At 33.1% G+C, this 19,114-nt stretch overlaps 1 protein-coding gene across 1 annotated transcript in view; it reads right to left on the minus strand.

Annotated features, from left to right (window-relative positions):
- Nucleotides 1–4,126: 4,126 nt before the first annotated feature.
- The window catches only part of CIP2A (cellular inhibitor of PP2A), a 31,750-nt gene continuing 16,762 nt past the window's right edge, over nt 4,127–19,114 (minus strand). The window contains exons 13-21 of the mRNA XM_010970755.3: nt 18,027–18,145; nt 15,618–15,813; nt 15,066–15,140; nt 14,859–14,969; nt 11,794–11,990; nt 9,670–9,783; nt 9,221–9,303; nt 8,363–8,502; nt 4,127–7,326 (exon numbers count right to left, since the gene is read on the minus strand). Of these exons, the coding sequence (XP_010969057.1) occupies nt 7,156–7,326; nt 8,363–8,502; nt 9,221–9,303; nt 9,670–9,783; nt 11,794–11,990; nt 14,859–14,969; nt 15,066–15,140; nt 15,618–15,813; nt 18,027–18,145 (1,206 nt within the window). The 3' untranslated portion in view covers nt 4,127–7,155. The remainder of the gene's footprint in view (nt 7,327–8,362; nt 8,503–9,220; nt 9,304–9,669; nt 9,784–11,793; nt 11,991–14,858; nt 14,970–15,065; nt 15,141–15,617; nt 15,814–18,026; nt 18,146–19,114) is intronic.

Raw genomic sequence — 19,114 nt, forward strand, 5'->3', positions numbered from 1 at the left:
ACAACTTCCAAGCTCTTTACATGTTTGAAGCGGAAACTGGAAGTCGAAGAATCTTTTCTTAAATTTTGTACTACGTGCTTACATAATCTATTTATTTCCCCCACTCCTTCCTCAAACAGAGAATCTCACTCACAGTTGTTAAAACTAAGGTGCTACTATTGTCCACACTACATTTGATTAATATGAAATCAGCATTGAACTAACCATACAAAGAAACACGGCTCCTGGAAATATTAGCAGAATGATCAGAAGTTAAGTACCCACACAGGCATCATAGAAAATGAGACATTTTACTACCTGGGTCAATCCACAACATCAATACCTTGAGTCTCTCATTCAGATTAGTAGCTCAAAGACAGCAACAGTTCAAGTCATGGCTTCAATCAGTCTAAGCTCAAGGGTATTTGCAGGAAATACCACTCAGACTAAATGGCTCAGGGTGACGTTGCTTATTCTCTTAGTATTTCTGCACAGCTGGTTTCAAACATGTATTACTATGTTATCTCTCCTCTTTATACTATACAAATTTCCAATATTCTTGTAACTCTTCCTTGATAGTACAACTAAAGGCTTATATTTTCATTATCTCTGTAAACACAATGCATAAATCTTTTCTTTAGGATACATGGCCCTAAACATGTTTGGACTTCTTTAAAGAGGCTAATATTAATATGAAAATGACATTTCTACATAGAAATATTAACATAGAATAAACTCTAATTTACATTAAGTGGGAAATCAATGAGGCTATTACACATACGTGGCTTAAGTAAACAAGTATCTTTTTTAAAGCTTATTTGCTTTTAGCATTCGTAAGTCTGTCAAAAGAGCTAGGGATATAACAGATTCCAAATCCTAGACATGTTATTTTGTTACTAAAATTTGGCAGACTTTTCTCAACTATGTCTTTCCTTCATCCTCTCTTGCAGGAAATTAAATAACAATGTACAAATTCACAATGAATTTAGTAAATATATTCATCAGCTGGAAAAGGCTGTGACATCATTGAGGGCTAATTTCAAGTATGAAAAGATACTTCTTTCAAAGAGAAAAATGTTTACCTTAATACTGCTAAGAACATCTACTTAATAGAAGTAAATTAAGTAGAAGAGCAACCTAGACTAGCTTTAGTCAATAAAATTGTTATCCTAGCTGTAGACAAGAATACTTTGATTTAACTTCTAGTACTAACCCTGCACTACTTTTGAAAAAGCAGAATCTTTACCATTAATTTTACTTTTTACAACAGCCCACAGGTTTGAGGAGAACTTAGAAACTATGGACAAAGGAACTAAAGGTTTCTATTCCATTCTTCTAAAAGGGTTTAGATAAACATTTCCTGAAAATCTACTAAATGCCATGACCTTTATTTGTATATATTAAAATGTAACAATACTATAAAGTACATATTATCCTCATTTTACAGATGACACTTTCCTTAGGTAGACCCAGAAGTTAAATTTAGATGTGGTTACAAAACTTGTATTTTGAAACATGGTTTTAAAACATTAAAGTAACACTTATTTAAAAATTTTAGAAGTAAACAACAAATTCAAACTTAAATTCATTACTCAGAGGCAACCACTGTTCACCATTTAGAATAAACGTATGTATACCTACATATTTATACATACCTATATATCTTAGAGATACGCAGATAAGTGAATCAGTGGCTTCCTGCTTCCTCCACTTAACACAATAGGAACCTCTTTCCATGTAAATATTTCAGTATCTTTTTAAAAAGGTTACACATTATTCTATTGAATGACTGTACTTACACATGATTAATTAATCTCCTCTGACTGTACACATGGACTGTCTCCAATTTTGTGCCACAATAAACACTGCAATATTACTGTACCTAAATCTTAGTACATATCCTTATTTCCTTCAGATAAATTCCCAGAGGTGAAACTGCCCATAATACATGTTCTTTAATCACATATCAGTTTGTGTTTGAATCATGAGGCCTCTTTTCTGAAAATGCAACATAAAATGCAGTATTAAATATCTTTGTGAAACTCAAGGGGTCTGGGCTCACTGTTCTTTAAAAATCCAGTTCTAACATTCTGATTACTGTTAGTTTTATACAAATTAGTCTGTAGTAAATACTAGTCTTTATTTGTGGGTAAAGAAAAACCCTGTGTAATTGAACATAACTATGTTATCTTTTCCAAGGGCTAGTCGTAAGCCTTTTTATTTGAAGTTTGAGAAAAGCATGAGACTACTCTAATGCACTGTATCTTTTGGCTAAGTGAGATGAAATATAACTCTTGGAATAGGAGTGTAGATAATGTAACTGAGAGGCAGAATCATGTTCACTACTAAATTCCCGCCAAATGCTCAGCTACTTAGTGAAATATCAGTTTTTAATAACATAATGAAACTGTAACTTAGCCTACTCTATTGACTTTGAAAATGTCATTCTCTTATGCAGCACTGGCTGGATAAAAAAAGCCCTTTGCTATGTATTCTAGGATTATCTATGTTTTTTGAAATACCAAGAACATATGAATGCTAGGTCCTTGGGGAATTAGATAACTAAAACAGTGCATTTAATTGGGAAAAAAGATAACCATTTCTGCTCCTCACATTTAATTCCGTTTTGAAGGGCTATTTGTAGCTCAACGTGCAAAAGAGCTGGGTTCTGTGAATTATGGTACCTCTTCATTCATGGTGATAATTAAGTTTTCTCTGGGTATTTTTGAAATGCTTTGATAAACACAAGCATAGACAAAACAGGCCTTTTTGCACAACAGGAAGGAAGTCAATTAGCTACAAAATGCTAAGTAGAGTAAGACTATGTGATTTTAAAACAATTTGCAGATTCAAAAGAACTCATGATTTTTTTATTTTTATAATGTTTCCTCTCAATTTATGGATTACAGAGGCATATAATTTCAAATGCTTATCAGGCTCATTATCTATATTATAAAAATGAAATAAACCATCTACCTTTCAAAGGTATAGGTCATGTTTTTTATTTGTTCATTTTAATTCTTTTTTAAAAATTTACTATCTTGAGTGTAAGCTCACTGAATGCTGAAAATAGTTTCTTAACCCAAAAGATTTATTTATCATTATGGGTAATATGCGTTTAATATTTATTGCAGATCATTGAGAGAGTCAAGGCAAGTGACTGAAATAGAATCTTATGACCTAAATGAGCAATTCTCAAATTAGGGGGTCTGGGAAGGAAAATAATATCAAAAAGGCCCTGTGGTTTAAAAAAATATTCAATATGCTTAACATACATATTATTTATTCTCTTAAACTACAGAAAACAAATCCCAAGTTCTTGGCTTGTGAGAATATGCACACAAAAAAGTACATACTCTTTATGAGTTATAAAACTGTAAGCACTATATTTAAATTTTGTCAACAATGTAATAATGCAATTTCAATTGCTATTCCCAGTATATCATAATATTAAGAAAATATTCAGTATACTTCCATTAAAAAAGTGGAAGAAAATAACCATTTGACAACCATCAGAGTAATGACTGATTCAAGCGAGAATCTCAATGGACACTAAAACCATTGAGTGAAAGTTGGAAGAAACAGTGTATTTGCAGTATCTTCCCATAAGTTACTTATTATTTCCAAAGGGAAAAAACAAGTAATGTTACATTGAAGACACCACTTTGTGTGTATTATTGTGTGCAAATAGGTAAATATAGTATGGTGTTGAAAGGCATTTCTGTATAATTGTTTTAAGCAAAAAAATCAAATATTGCTTTGGGGGTCAATAATGCTTAAGCATAAAGGATAAGGAGAGGTTAAAAGGACCCACAGAGTTGCAAGGTTTCTACATTTTACATTAAGTAGTGCAATACTAACTCCAAGTGAACTGTGAAAGTTAAGGACTTATTTGTCAAAAATAGGTTTAAAAAAAAAAAAAAAGCAAGACCCCAAACAACATACTATCCACAAGTTATGCACTTTATAAACAAAGACACAGGATAAAAGTAAACTGTTAAAAAAAAAAAAAGATATACCAGGCCAAAAGAAAACATAAAGGTTAGAGTAGCTAGATAAATATCAAATAAAATAGATGACAAGACAAAGATTACCAAAGATAAAGAGATACATTTCTCAATGGTAAAAGGGTCAAATTAATCAGTAATAAGATACAACATTTAACAACAAAGCTTTAATTGTTTTTGTAAATAAAATTTGATTGGAACATGGCCCTGCCCATTTGTTTACATACTGTGGATAGCCGCTTTCATGCTACAATTGCAGAGATAAGTAGTTGTAGGAGAGACTGTTAAGTCTCACGAAGCCTGAAATATTTACTACCTGGTCCTTTACAGAAAATGTTTGCTGATTCCTGCAAAAGAATTAAGTCACAAACAGAACATGTGTATTGTCTAACAGTAGATAAGTCAAAAACAAAGTTATAAATACAATTCATAACTGAAAAGAGGAAAAGAAAAAAAAAAAAACAAAGTAAAATAAGGTCATGTGTTTTTTAGGAAATACACCTTGATTAGAGGTACCTGTAACACATATGAATAAGCTTCAAGTAGAAGTTGAAATTCAGGCACATTTTCATTTAACTTACAGTCCCAATTCAAGACAATCTCATTATATCCTTAATGTAAATAACTACTCTTTATAACATAAATAAAGCTGAAAGGTAATTAATCTGACAATTTCCCCCCAAATACAGCATTAAGTTTTAATGAGTATTTTTTTGCCCTGACATTAAATAGATGGCAGTTTAGTATAAACTCTAATCACCCAAATTTTAAGGAAAGTCTATTTGTTCAAGGAGCAAATGCAAATGATATAAGGAACTGTGTTAACATATATTTGAATTCAAACTCTTCATCGCAAAATTTTTAGAGAATTTGAACAATTCTAATATAATGAAGCATTTACTTAGTTTTTTCTCTCCATTAGGAAATGGGTGCACACACAGAAATCACTTATAAAGCCCTGACTTATGGTAGTGGCTCAAACTTGCTTAAAATACTTTTAAAAAGAGGAAAAAAATACACACACATACACACATATACTCGTTTTTAATCTGAGGTACATGGAACCAAAAACAAAACAAAACAAAACAAAGTACCCAATGCCCAACGTAGTAAGGTCAAGAAAAACAACAGGAACAATATGAAAGATGCTACAAGAGACAGAAAGACTAGGAAAAAAAAAGATGTGAAGAAGAGTGACGATTAGTACTCACCTTTAAAGCTGAAATATAATTCTTCCTCTTCAGAGAGGAGATTAGGATTAACAGATTAAAATGATTGTTACTTAAAAAAAGGCTGAAACATATACAGACTCTCTGCTTATATAGGTCTTTAAGAATAGGCATACTGAATGGTTTAAATAAATGCACACTTGCAAGAATGGACTAGATCTGCACTGTCCAGTAGGATGGCAATTCAAATTAAACAAAATTAAAAATTCAGTTCTTCCATTGTACTAGCCACATTTTAAGTGCTCAGTAGTCACATGTGGCTAAAGGCTTTGGTATTGGAGAATGTAAATACAGAACACTTTCATCATCACAAAAAAGTTCTATTGGGCAGCAATGGGCTGGGCTCAGTGTCTTGAGATGTCTAAATTATAAAGTGAGCTTGATTTTCCCTAGAGCTTTTTGGTCCATTTATTTATTTTACAGAACTTGTTGGTTTTTATTTTTACAGAGCCTTTTGCTCTTCAGTCAAATCTATCCATTTAAACATTTTCATATTAAATTGAAAATGCATGCAGTTTCAAAAGAGAAATAGAATGTACCCCTTATAGAATGAGTACCAATTTAAAATGCTACACAGCACAATGCTTTTTTAAAAAGTCTGCACAAAATGTATACAAATACATAAAACCATTATCTGATATTTAATATAATTAGTGAATCATGAAAATATATTTATGTTTAATTTCTAAATATAAATTTAGATATACGGTTGAAAAACAGAAGTAAATCTAAGGTTTGCTCAAGTCAAATAGAGATACAAATAGTGAAGAAAGCACCAAGTACAGCCAATGGTTGTCAGAGTACAGCAATAAAATCAACTAAAACATTAGTATGAAAATTTAACTACTGCTTAGAACATTCGATTCAATAAAGAATCCTGAAAAATTCCCTTGTATTTAATACATGAATGAGGATATTTAACTTATGCTTTAAAATTCAATGGCCTAATTGAAGGCTATTTAAATGAAAGACTATATTAAATGAAATTCACATCAAAATTAACAACAAATAATATGTTTCTCGATATGTAGCAAGGGTAGAATCCAAGCTATCTGTATGTAAATTATAAAATCATAATTAATTAAAAATGATAAGGGTAGGCCAACGTGCAACATTTCAGAGAGTAAAACTAAAGCTATCCATAAATAATTCTATAGGTTATAGTTTTTTACGTGACAATGTAGTCACTTAACATGAGCTGTTTTCTAATTTTTATACACCATTTCTGTAAATACTCATTGCATTTTTAAAAAGTTTAGAATCTATATCATGTATCTTACTACATTTTAAATGCAGTAGTAAAGTTATCTTAAATTCACTGAGTGAGGGTAGTGGACTCAAATGAAGGCAGTCAAAAGGTACATACTTCCAGTCATAAGATAAATACATACCAGAGATGTAAGGTACATGTTAAATATAATTAATACTGCTTTGCCTTATAATATGGAAGTTGTTAACAGAGTAAATCCTAAGAGTTCTCATCACCAGGAAACATTTTTTTTTTTCTATTTCTTCAATGTTGTATCTATATGAGATGATGGATGTTCACTAAACCTGTTGCAGTCATCGTTTCATGATGTCTGTCAATTATATCTCAGTAAAACTGGCAAGAAAAATAAATTTACTGATGTCTGTTTTAAAATCTAATCATAAATGAGAATAAATATAACAAGCAGAAGATAGTGGAAAACAACTAAGGAAAAGGAAAAACCTTCAGAAAAAATAATAATGAAGGTTAAGAAGAATATTCCAAAGTAAGAACCAAAGAAAGCTTTAAGCAATAAAATCCAGAAACAGAAAGTAAAACTTTAAGACCAAGTAAAAATATGTGTCAGATCAGGTTCTTTACTAAATTAGTAATTAGATAATACTTTGCTATTGTTTTGGAGTCACAAATTACCTTCCTTGCCCAACCTTCCCAGTAGATAAATACATAATGTCTATATGCTGAGATTCACAGTTTCTGGACTTATTTTTCCACCACTTAAACTGTGGATCATTGCTATCATATGAGAGTGTTTGTTCAGTTCCTCTTGCTGAAGTTTCACCAGCGACTCTTTCTCTTCCAAACGACCTTCTAATTGGGCCTTTTGAACCTCTAGGGAGGAAGCCTAAGGACAAGGGGTGGAAGTAGGGGAAGAAATTGAACAAAACAAATAGACAACTTAGCATGTTTTCTCTTCACAGAAACACACTTTAAGATGTCCTTATTTTTTGTTTGTAAGACAATCGTATCAAAAGACATACATATGTACTATAACTTAGTCAACAATTATGTGGTAACTTTAAGTAATCTTAAACAATACAAATTGGGAAGAAACATTCGTATTTTAAGTCAATGCTAGCAGCTGAAATTTTGCAGAAAATACTACAAATTACTATGTAGAAATACTGTTAAGATAACCACATTAAAGCAGAAACAGGAAATCTGTAAGTGTTATGCCTCTTCTGTCACTTATGCTGTGTAGTTTTTCGGCCTTTTAATCTTGGTCTGTTCTCGTCTTCCTGGTAGTAGATGGTCTATTCATAGCTACCACACTGAAGCAAGCAGGATCATGTAGACAGATCACTGGACTTAGATTCAGATTATGTAAGTCAACTTTTTCACTTAGCTATGTGACTAACCTTGAGCAAGTAACTTAACCCAAGACTCAGTTTCATTTGTAGGATGAAAATATTTTTTAATACTTAATACTTATATATTAACATATTTGTTAAAGTAAAGAAGATTAATAAAATATTTCAAGGAGATCCTTTGCAAATTATAAAGTTCCAAACAAATATGAAGTACTATTACTATTATCACCATCCCTACAAGCAGAGAGTTGCAGCTGTATACATACATACAGGTAGCCATTTGTATGTGACATCAAGAACTGGGAACCCCTTTCTGTATTCTTTGCCCCCTTGAAAGCAGCAAGTGCTGGAACACAGCACACATTTAATTAATATGTAACAATTTTAGGAAATACAAGTTTTCACAGTGTGAGAGAGCCCTCATAACAAACAACTGTCAAATCACTCTAAGATTCTATTATCTCCTAAACAAAATTACTTAAGAAACAACATTAATTTATCCAAATTCACCTTTTTCACAAAATAAGACTTTTTAATTTCATTGCAAATGAGAATGCAACAGATTCTTACCTTAATGCTCAGTTCTTTTCTTATTTGTTCTGTTCTGTTTAATTCTTTTCTAAGGACACCAATGGTTTCTTCTTTATCTTCCCTTTCTCTTTGTAGGACTTTAATCTTTTCCTCTTGTACTTTTATTTTTTGTTCTAGGTCTTAAAACAAACAAACAGTCAGCTATATATTCAAAGGTCCTATACTGACATTACTCTGAAAAGGTTTAGAAGCTATTATAAGAGCAAAAGAAAGACAACTACAAAGAAGAAGCAGTATCTTGCTGGAAATAAAAGTTTTACATTACTTGATGAATTAAAAAAACCATCAAGAAACTCTTCCCCCTATGCCAGTATTCTATAGAAAATGCCAAATCTCCATGTCTTTCCCTCTTCCCTTGTTGTAAATATGATATATAGTAATGAAGGGAAAAGATATCCTCAGATTTAAGGATGAAAAAAGAAAGGGCAAAACTATGAAAAATTATATAGGTAGATGTCTGTGCTCTAAGGGAAGTGAGTTAATGTTTTTGACAATCATTTCAGCATTACTACCATTAAGAAGCTAGTAACTAAAAGCTACCTAGCACTGCCACCTGCTGTATGTCCCTTTAATTTTTTTTTTTAATTTTAGATAGGGTAATCATTCCATATAACTCAGATTTCAAAAAAAATGTATTATTTTTTCAATTTGATCAATCTAACTAAACTGCTTTGTGAAATGTTATGGCAGGAAAAGGAGAGCTATTTAAGATGTGATTTAAGGTTTGAAAAAATGAGAATAGAACATAATGAACAAGAATACTAAAAACCACTCATGCTCTGATTTTCTTCCAGCACAAGATGTGTTAAAATATAGTTTATTAAATAAGCTACTTACTTGCTAGTTTACACTCTCTGTCTATTAGTTGATTCTGTACTTCTTTTCTCTGTTCTTCTTTCTCTATTAATTGAGCAATAGTTCTACAGTTATAAAAAAAAAAGTAGAAAACATCAATGAACTGTATCATTTTTCTTCCCAACAAGTAGTTTAAGAGGAAATTTGTAAGAATAGTAGTTACCCTTTGATTCTGCCAAATATGTACTTTATATCTAAAACAGTGATAATTCTATTAATTTTATCTATAAAAAGCAATGTTATATGTCTTGGCTTTTGTAAATAGTGCTGCTATGAACTTAGGGTGCATGTATCTTTTTGAATCGACACAACACTGTAAACTGACTATACTTCAGTCAAAAAAATAAAAAAAAACCAATGTTCTTAGTAAACTGAATCATTTTGTTTTTGAAAAATACAAAATAATTAGAGTAGACAACTAGAGATTTTACTTTTCATTTTGTTGCTTGAGTGACTCATTCAACTTTTTCACTGTCTCAATTTGTTTATTCAGAGAATCACATGTGATGTGTAAATCTTTGTTCTTCTTTTCAGCAGTTTCATTCCTGAAAAGACAAGGAGATGAGTTGGTATTTTTATGAAGGAATACAGAGAATAGAGAAAAGAAACTCAGAGTGTCTTCTTTACTATTTCTTCTGACCAAATTTCATAAGCTGCATGGAAGAGGAGGAATGTTATATGAACAAGCAGGACATAAACAGTTAGAGTAACTCTAAAAGACAATAAAGATACCTATGTTCTGGCTGACTGAGGAGGTAAAAATTACTATGAAATGGAAATGTGTGGGGCATTACCTTCATATTTATGGATATAGAGCTTTATTTACAGATAACATTGCATTACACAATTTGCTATAAAATACATGCTTCTATCTTTATAGTTAAGTCCAGAAATTGAAACAACTTCTGTAAAAGAATGAGGTCTTGAAAAAAGATAAAACTTACGCCTATCATCACTAGCCTCTTGGGCATAATATATGTTTAATTAAAAATGTCAAACTAATGAATTAAGTGGTTGAGGATAGTGTTTTTCTTGCCTCTTCAAAGTCTGCGTCTAATAGTCCTGCTTATTTTACCTGCAAGCTAAACAAAAAATCCTTTCCAAAGTGATACTTTGACACCCAATTATCTTAAAAACATAAAATATCCTTTTTACTTCACTGTGTACAAAGATAAACAAACTAGTGGCACTGGCCAAATTTGGCCAGCCAAGTGTTTTATTTGTCCCACACAGAGTTTTTAAAATTCTGAATTTAATGCCTTTACAAAGTTCCTATCATTACAAATGACCTTCCCAAGCCAGCTTCATTCATTTGTTATCCACCTGGCCCCTCAAGGCAGTTTTATTTCTGGGCTCCTCAATTACTATCTGGAACATAAGCAGGTCCTAGGAAGTCCATATTTCTCTTGGACCACTGCCTCATTTCTCTTACACCCTGACTTAAAACTAATAATCCACTTTTTCAGGGCTGCCTCAAATAATCAGACTTTGGAAAAAGTTGTTCTTGGGGGAAAATATCCTGTTTAGAAATCACCTTGTCCTCACAAACTTTCTAGATGCTATACATTTTCCACCTTTCATTTTTATTGATAGGCAAACAAAATAAGCAGAGAACTTGCAAAGTTAAAAATTTTACATCTCTATATTAATACCACAGAAAGAAGAACATTTTTTTCAAATCTTAACCAATCTTAAAGTATAAAGAAAAATAAGAAACAAGTTAACTAGAGTGTTTTTATTTCTATTGTTTGGTAGAAAATATACAACTGTTCCTGGTCCTCCTTATAATTCATACATTTTAAAACTGGCCTAAAAGATAAAACAGTTTGACAAGGGAGGGAAAAATGATCAGTCTCACACTTTGTCAGGGCGTGTATAAATTGGCATAGCCTTTTTGGAGGGAAACTTGGCAATCTATCAAAAATTTAAAAGCACATACCCTTTAAATCAGCAATTCAACCTATAAGAATTTATTCTGCAGATGTGGTCATACATATAAGTAAACTATGTTCAAGGACATTAAAGGACAAATTAAGAGATGAGTTAAATACTAACAACCAAATTTCTATGTTATTTGGCTGAATGATATGAGAACTGTTAATTATTCAACCATTTTTGATCTACAGAAATGCTAATTCGTATCGTTCAACCTAATATGAATTCTGACAACTAAGGTCATTCAACAATTATTTATGGAGTGCCTAACCATGTATCAAGCACTGTTCTAGGCCCTAGGGATTTGTCAGTGAACAAAACAGATGGAATTTGTCCTTGTGGCACTAACACCCCAGATGAGTAATGACTGAATAAACGAAAGTAGAGTCAACCAGGAAGAGAGATCTGTATTCCGTTTCCAACTGTGATCCTGAGTCTGAGTAAGCAGTACTTCATTTCACTATGACATGACATAAGCTTCTTATTAATTACTTACCTTATAATAGAATTATCAGAATACATGAACATTCACACAAGGATTTTAGGGACACAGAAAAGAAATGCTGTCGGTTCACTCTAGATTTTAACCCTATGCAGTAACTTTTACTTTATTAATTTACCTCTGAAGAAGTTCCATGTAGGATTTTGTCAGTACTTCATGTTCTTCAGCCACAGACTCTAACTTCCTATTATGTTGAAAGAGATGCTCAATATCACTCTGGGCTCTTTCTGATTCAACCTGCTGTGACTTCAGCAACACACCAAGCTCTTCGTTTTTTCTCTCAACGTCTCTCAACATACCAGCAAGTGTCCGTGCCTAAGAGAAAATGCAGTAAGAGACTCTTCCACTATCATTTATATAATATGCTCAGTTTCTACAACTTAAAATATTTACTAAATATCTAGTAGGCAAGCATCTACTGGGTTAATTAAACTTATTATATTAGTCATATATACTTATTATTACTTAACTGCTTCTAATAAATCTGACACTGTTACAGTTTTTTAATTAGTATACTGTTCTACCAAAGCAATCTTGGGATGACCAGATTCATGGAAATGAACATAATTATAACATGAAGGTAGCTCCAGATACAGTGCTCAATTAAAAGGGTATGGTCTTTGGGGCTAGCCATCAACACTAAACCATGAAGTCTGCACACATCAGTTTTCCCATATCAGATAAAAATTAAGAAGAAGATCTTAACTACATCACAGATGCTTAAGCACACACTTAAAAATTAAGCTAACACAATCAGGGAACACAACCTAGATTTAATATGAAAGTATCTGTGACATGAAACATTAAAGCAGCAAGAAAGTAACTAGAATGAGAAGTAGACTTTCCCCTCTCTTTAGACAAAAAATAGTTATTTTGAAAATGTCATGAAAACCTAAATCCCTGTTTTTATGACAGAGTCTGTAAAAAAGTAGTAATATCCAATTATTTAGTGTTATTTTTAGAAGAAGCCTATCCAGTAAAATGGATACAACATTAAATTCTTCAGTAAGATAAAAGACATGTCCAATGCTTTGAGAAGGGAGAGGAAAAATATTATTTTACTATCTCTAATTTTCTTTATTGGAATTCATGATAAATTCAACACACCATCACTCAAGATAAAAATCCATGTTAGGACAAGAAAAAAAGGGGGGAAATGATTATGTTTATTTATACTTTTTAGAATACATTTACTCTGAAAATATTTAAAAGGTATTTTGTCACTGATTGTAATGCCTCTTTTAAAAGTCAAAGGATTATATTATAAATCATTACAAATGAAATCAAGTTGCCTAGATTCCATCTGTATCTGCTGGGAATTTCATATTATTGCAGAAAGTTATCACTCATAAGGCATATATTATATACATAGCACAATGCCAAACTGAGCATGTCATGTGCCAAGCACTGTGCTAGGGCCTGAAGACACAGAAATAGTCTGACATGGTAGGGGAGCAAAATCTATCACCCCAAAATGTGCTACTCTGGCACACAGATTATTTTAAGCTGAAAATAATCAAGGTGTAAAAGACGCAGGAAGTACCTTTAACCCTCCCCCTAACTGCCCCAAAGAATTTAGATAGGGGACTGTTCCAGGAAGGGAGCTACACCAGATAACTACAGTATGACATGAACTAGGAGTGGTAGACAGAGAGGAACCTGGCATAGTCTCGTTTGTTAAAATTCCTCTCTGTCACTGTTTTCACACTGCCCAGCAAACATCTGTTTACCAAACATCTGCTCTTCCTATCTCCCCGTGAATTATCTTCCTCCCTTTTGAAGTCCCAGACACCTGCTCCCTTCTCCTTAGCTCAAAATAGCGTCTCCATTGCCTGACTGCCCTTTGGACCTTATATTCTTAGAACTTGGCTTTTCTCCTGTTAACCTGTCTCATTGTCAATTTAATTATTAGGCCAGCCAGAAAAACCTAGAAGGGTAGAGGAAAAATTTTCCTCTCTAGTAACATCAACGATGAAGGTGGGGGTCATATAATTTTCACATGGTATGAGAAGTATTATAAAGAGGGAAGCACAGGGTAAATACATAGAGGATCACCAAAATTGTGGTAAGGAGATGACCAGAGAAAACTTCCTGGGAAACGAAGGTATGAAAACTAAAATCTGAAGGATTATTAGAAGTTAGGCAGAGAAAGAGGAAAAGGTATTCCGGACATGAAAGAGCAAGTGTAAGGACAGGAAAACAAGAATACATCAAGTTTCAGAAATTGCAGAGCAATCTAATATGTCTGACTGCAGAGAAAGCAAAGAAGTGCAAAGAGATGCACAATGAGAAGTAGTTAGAATCCTTGTGCAGTAAGTTCTAAGGAATTTAAACTGTCTTCTGGGCTAAATAGTGAGACACTGAAGGATATTCAGCACAGGAGCAATTGCCTCAGGGATCACTGTGGAAGAAGAAGGGAGGGTAGGACCAAATAAAGAAGAGAGATGCTTTTGACTGTATGTAGATGGTAGTAAGAGAGCACTACAGGTAGGAAGACTAAGTAGAGGCTTTGCTGTGATTCACGTGAAACATGAAAAGGATTTGGCTGTAGCAAACAGGGGTAAGAACAGAGATATGGCAGAAAAAAGTAATATTTAGAAGGCACAATCCACTGAACTTGGTAAATGACTAATTATAGAGGGTAAACTGTGATTTGCAGGTTTCTTGTTTGGAAAACTCTAAGAAGAGCAGAGGAATATACAAGACAGAATAAATTTTAAAAAGGAGAGGGTCATAAGCTCAGTATTTGTTCACTTAGTTTGAAGAGTTCACTGTATATTTAAATGGAGCTATCACGAGGCATTTAGTGCTTAAGAAAAAGGATCTGAACCCAGCATATAAAATTGGGGGCATTAACATTCCAATAATGATTGAAACCGTGAACCTCTTAAATAAGAGAACATAACCCTGGAAAACCCAACATCTAAAGAGTGAGTAGAAAAAAAAGAAGCCTATATAGGATATAAGAAAAGAATATCCATTAAGGTAGAAAAAAAATCAGAAGATAATGGTGTAACCAAAATTAAAGGGGATAGGGTTTCCAGACAAAGGGAGGAATTGTGTCAAATGTTAAGGACAATTTACTTCAATCAGAGTAAGAAAGATACAACTAATATTTTGTATATGTTTTATTTACTTCATCTATTTTTCTTCTAATCAGACATGTCTTTATAATGCACAAACCTCTGTCTCAGCTTGAGTTCTCTGACAGCGATACTGAGCTATCAGTCTGTCAGCCTGTGCAAGGGCCAGAGCTTTTGCTTCCAAGAGATCTTGTAGCCTGCTTTCTTTGGACTATAAGAAAACATACCATTAATCTTCATCATTTACCAGAAAACAATCTATTAAAGCTTAATTGTTACACATTAATTAAAACAAGCTTGTACTCACGGCTAATGTGGTTAGTTTCATTTCATATACATCCATTATGTCAGATATTCTCACATCATTAATTTGATCCTTTACCTAGGTTTTAATAGAGCAGAAAATCAGAAATTGTGTTATCACTCAACCAAATTAAAAAAAATGCCAACTATGAAACTAAATCATTAAAACTTAGTAACAAAGGAAAAAAATGAGTGTCATATTGATATAGGTGGATCACAAACATTTCACTAACCTGGCTATTGCAGGAGAATATCTGGGTAGATATGCTTGTGGGAATTTAAAGCATATTTCTTAAGTTGGGGGTGGTGGGATGGTAGGCTGGCTGGGGAGGACTAGGGGAAGAATGATAGCTCTGTTAAAATACTGGAATTTCATGGCTGACTTTTTCTTTCCTTCCACACTTTCCAGAATATTGTTACTTTTTATATTAAAAGATAAGGTTTCAATGATCAAATCTGCATCTAAAGTTGTTTAAATAAATGTTATAATGAGGGCTGATATTTAGTTGGTATGTACCAGGGAGAATCCCACTTATAATGGCCATTTAACACTTACCACCACTCCAGATTGAAGTTTCTCTATTAATTCCTCAATGTTCAATCCAGGAACTCTCTCTTTCAAAAGCGGAGGAGTTAAACATTTTACTGATGTTGGAAAACTGTGATTTAATGACTGCAAAGGCATTCTTCTGGGCATATGTTCTGTTTCCTGTTGTCGATAGGCATTGTTTGCTGCTATACTTTCTCCAAGTCTGAATGGGAATCAAAAATTTAAAAAATTATATAAAAATAGAGGAAAAAACAGAGTTTATACAGAATCAGAGATTTATTTAGAATAGGTCTTTCTGGGGACATAAGTCTTCAAATATTTCTGAAACAACCTCAGAATCTATGATGAAGCAGGATTTGGGGAAATATCCTAAATTTGCCAGAGGAAACTCTTTTATACTCACAACCCTTTATAATGGCAACTCCGCCTCTGGTTTGGAGGCACTAGAAACTAGTCTGTGTGGATTGTTTGTAAAAATTAAATACAAAGTTACTGTTAGTGGCAAGAACATCCTTCTGGCCAACATCACCTGGCCTTTACCTTCACCTTTCTCCTTTCTCACTCAGTATGTTCTCACCAACCTGACTTCCATTTTGCCCTTTACATTTATCTTGTTCCTGCCTCAGGGCCTTTATACAAGCTATTCCTGTACCTAGAACACTCTTCCCACTAGATCTGCATAGCAATGGCTCCTTCTTATCATCAGGTCTCAGTTCAAATTCACTTCCTCAGAGGCCTGCACCTGTAGGGACATGTGCATTATGAAACTTATTATTTTTTTTTTAAACTTGTCTCCCAACTAAAATTTAAACCTCATGATGGAAGGCCTCCTGTCTAACTTACTGCAGTATTCAAAATGCCTAGAAGAGGTCCTGGCACATAGCTAGCCCTCACCAGATGTCTGTTAATGTTTAAATAAAACAAACACACTAAAAAAACCCCCACCTACCCATCCAGTATATAAATTCATCTTAGTAAACTAAGATAATGTAAATAAGTACATAAATGGACATAAGTAAAACAGACATAAGTGGATATCTGAGATAGCGTCCAAAGAGAAAATTATAGGACACAAGACAGACAGGGAGGGATGGCAGATACAGTGAAATAACTGGAAGGCCACACATTCAGACACATAGGATGAGACTCCCACTTCCAGTGAAACTGAAGCTTTCCACTCTGAATGGTGGGGGTTTTGCTTCATGTCAGATTACCACGTTGAAGCAAGCAAGCTACCACAAAATGAAGCAGCTTCACAGACTTCTACTTGTAACTTGAGAAGCTCCCTATCTATACATTTACTTATTAAAAAATATGATAAAATGAAAGGAATTTTGATCATATGGTCTTTAGGTCTTATTTTCCATAATTCTTCATTTCTTAATTTGTGACTTTAAATTAATTCTGAAAAAATGAGTTTGCTCAGTCAGTTAATAGAAACAGCATAGGCTGGCAAACTTTTTCTTAAAGGACAGGGCAGTTAAGTATTTTAGGCTTGAGGATACTGTCTCTGTTACAACTACCTAGCCATAATGCCATACTATGAATGTAGACATAGACAATACAGACCATATAAAAATGAATGGGTGTGGCTTTGTTCTAATAAAATTTTATTCACAAAAACAAGCTGTCTACTGTCTAGAATTTGCTAACCTCTGGCATACAGGAATGTTTTACCTACTTGGCAACTGTCTCAGTTCATTCAAACCACTTACGCAAATTCATTTATGTAAGCCACTTAAACTTATTAAAATTAAAATAGAAACCTAATAGACATTTTGTCAACCATTCTGTTTACAGAGAGCCCTGAAAATCTGATTTTTTTTCAAGCCTAATTGCATATATTCTCTTAATGTTTGAAATTGATGAGTATAGTAGATAATTCTGCCTGGCCATTCTCTATCCCACCTTCTGATAGTAACATAATTTTTCTTTAGAAACCCACCCTCTCTATCCCAACTTTCAGTCCATGTGGTTCTCATAGCTGAATTCTTGGCATTTGCCAAGGTCCCTTCCTACGTGATGCTTAGACTTATCATTTAAACAATTGGGAAGGAAAAGCTCTTTCTATGGAGAACCTAAACTGGCAGGATATAAGCTTAGTCCAGAAGCTACTATGACAAAAAGAGGTGTTGAGACAGAGAGGTGCTGAGACAGAGAGGTGTAGCATCTGGATAACATAATTAACCACCCGGATGGGTCTAGCTATTCCCTGAAGGAGTACACATCTGGTCTTCTGAGTTGTTGGGATGAAAATTTTTTTTAATTGAAACATTTTTTTTTCATTTGAAAAATTACTATTACAATGAAGTCTTAAATCCACTAATTTTCCAATCTATCTATGTGGAGGACTACTCAAGAAACATGACAGGATAGCCCAGTATCATAAGAGATACATTGCAAATGATAACTCACACTAAAGCAGGAAAATCTGGCAGTGGAGCAGCTTCCAATAATATTCCCAATCCAGATTGCACTTCTTCTCTATTATCTGATGTTAAAGCAAAAGCCAAGGGAGTAATCAGGCGAGGATCCTAAGCAAATCAGAAATCAGAAAATAAAAAGAATAAATAATGTCATATCTTTTAGAGTAAGGTAAGTAAATAGGCCTAAATCATAAAATAATTCTAGGCAAATTCTAAAGTGTTTCTATCTGATTTTTTAACATATTTATTTGTTTTACCTTGTTATACTTGTCTACACAATCAATATTAACATTAGCTTTAAAAAATCTGGGAAAGGTTTTAAATGCTTTTATTGTGCCATGCTGGGCATTGGTGGGTCAATGGTAGAATTCTCCCCTGCCTATAAAAATCATGTCTCTGCTATTTTGATTAATTTAAAATACCATCCACAACTGACTGATGTTTTTTGAATTATTGTTTTATTTTTCTAGCTATCATTTAAAAGAAAACTGGCTAGAAGAAAAAATGGCTAATCATTTCCAATTAAAGTCAAAAATAAAAGTAAAATTCAAATTAACTCAAGAAAAGACTTCAGTGAGAATAAAACAAATTAAATATAAATCTAATAAAATAATAAAAAACTAGAGTATAAGTCCTTCATGTCAGTAAATATTTTCATTGGCACTGGAAGCCCAAATCACCTATTCTGGAAAAAAAAATTATTGACATAAAATCAGTTTGACACAATTTTAAAGTTAAATTGTTAACAGAGAAAAACATTAAAATACAAATCATTTACAATTATCAATATTTGACAATGCTAAGAATCTTGCAGGTATTCAAGTAAAATCTAATGCCACAGAACCATAAAAGCTGGCCTCTGTCTCCAAAACACCCATGCTAAGTCTTCATAACTCCTCCCACGGAGAGGGAATCATTATTTTTACTTTATAGTCAAGGAAACTGGAACTCAGAAAAGTGAAATAACTTTCTCAAGTCTGCACTAGGGATGATGGAGTCACCACTTGAACCTCATCTCTTAAGAATTATTCTCTCAAAGTGTGTTAGTGGCCCCCACCGAAGGTTCCAGTTCTGGCT

Source organism: Camelus bactrianus, chromosome 1 (genome assembly GCF_048773025.1).
Source record: "Camelus bactrianus isolate YW-2024 breed Bactrian camel chromosome 1, ASM4877302v1, whole genome shotgun sequence".
Classification (NCBI taxonomy): domain Eukaryota; kingdom Metazoa; phylum Chordata; class Mammalia; order Artiodactyla; family Camelidae; genus Camelus; species Camelus bactrianus.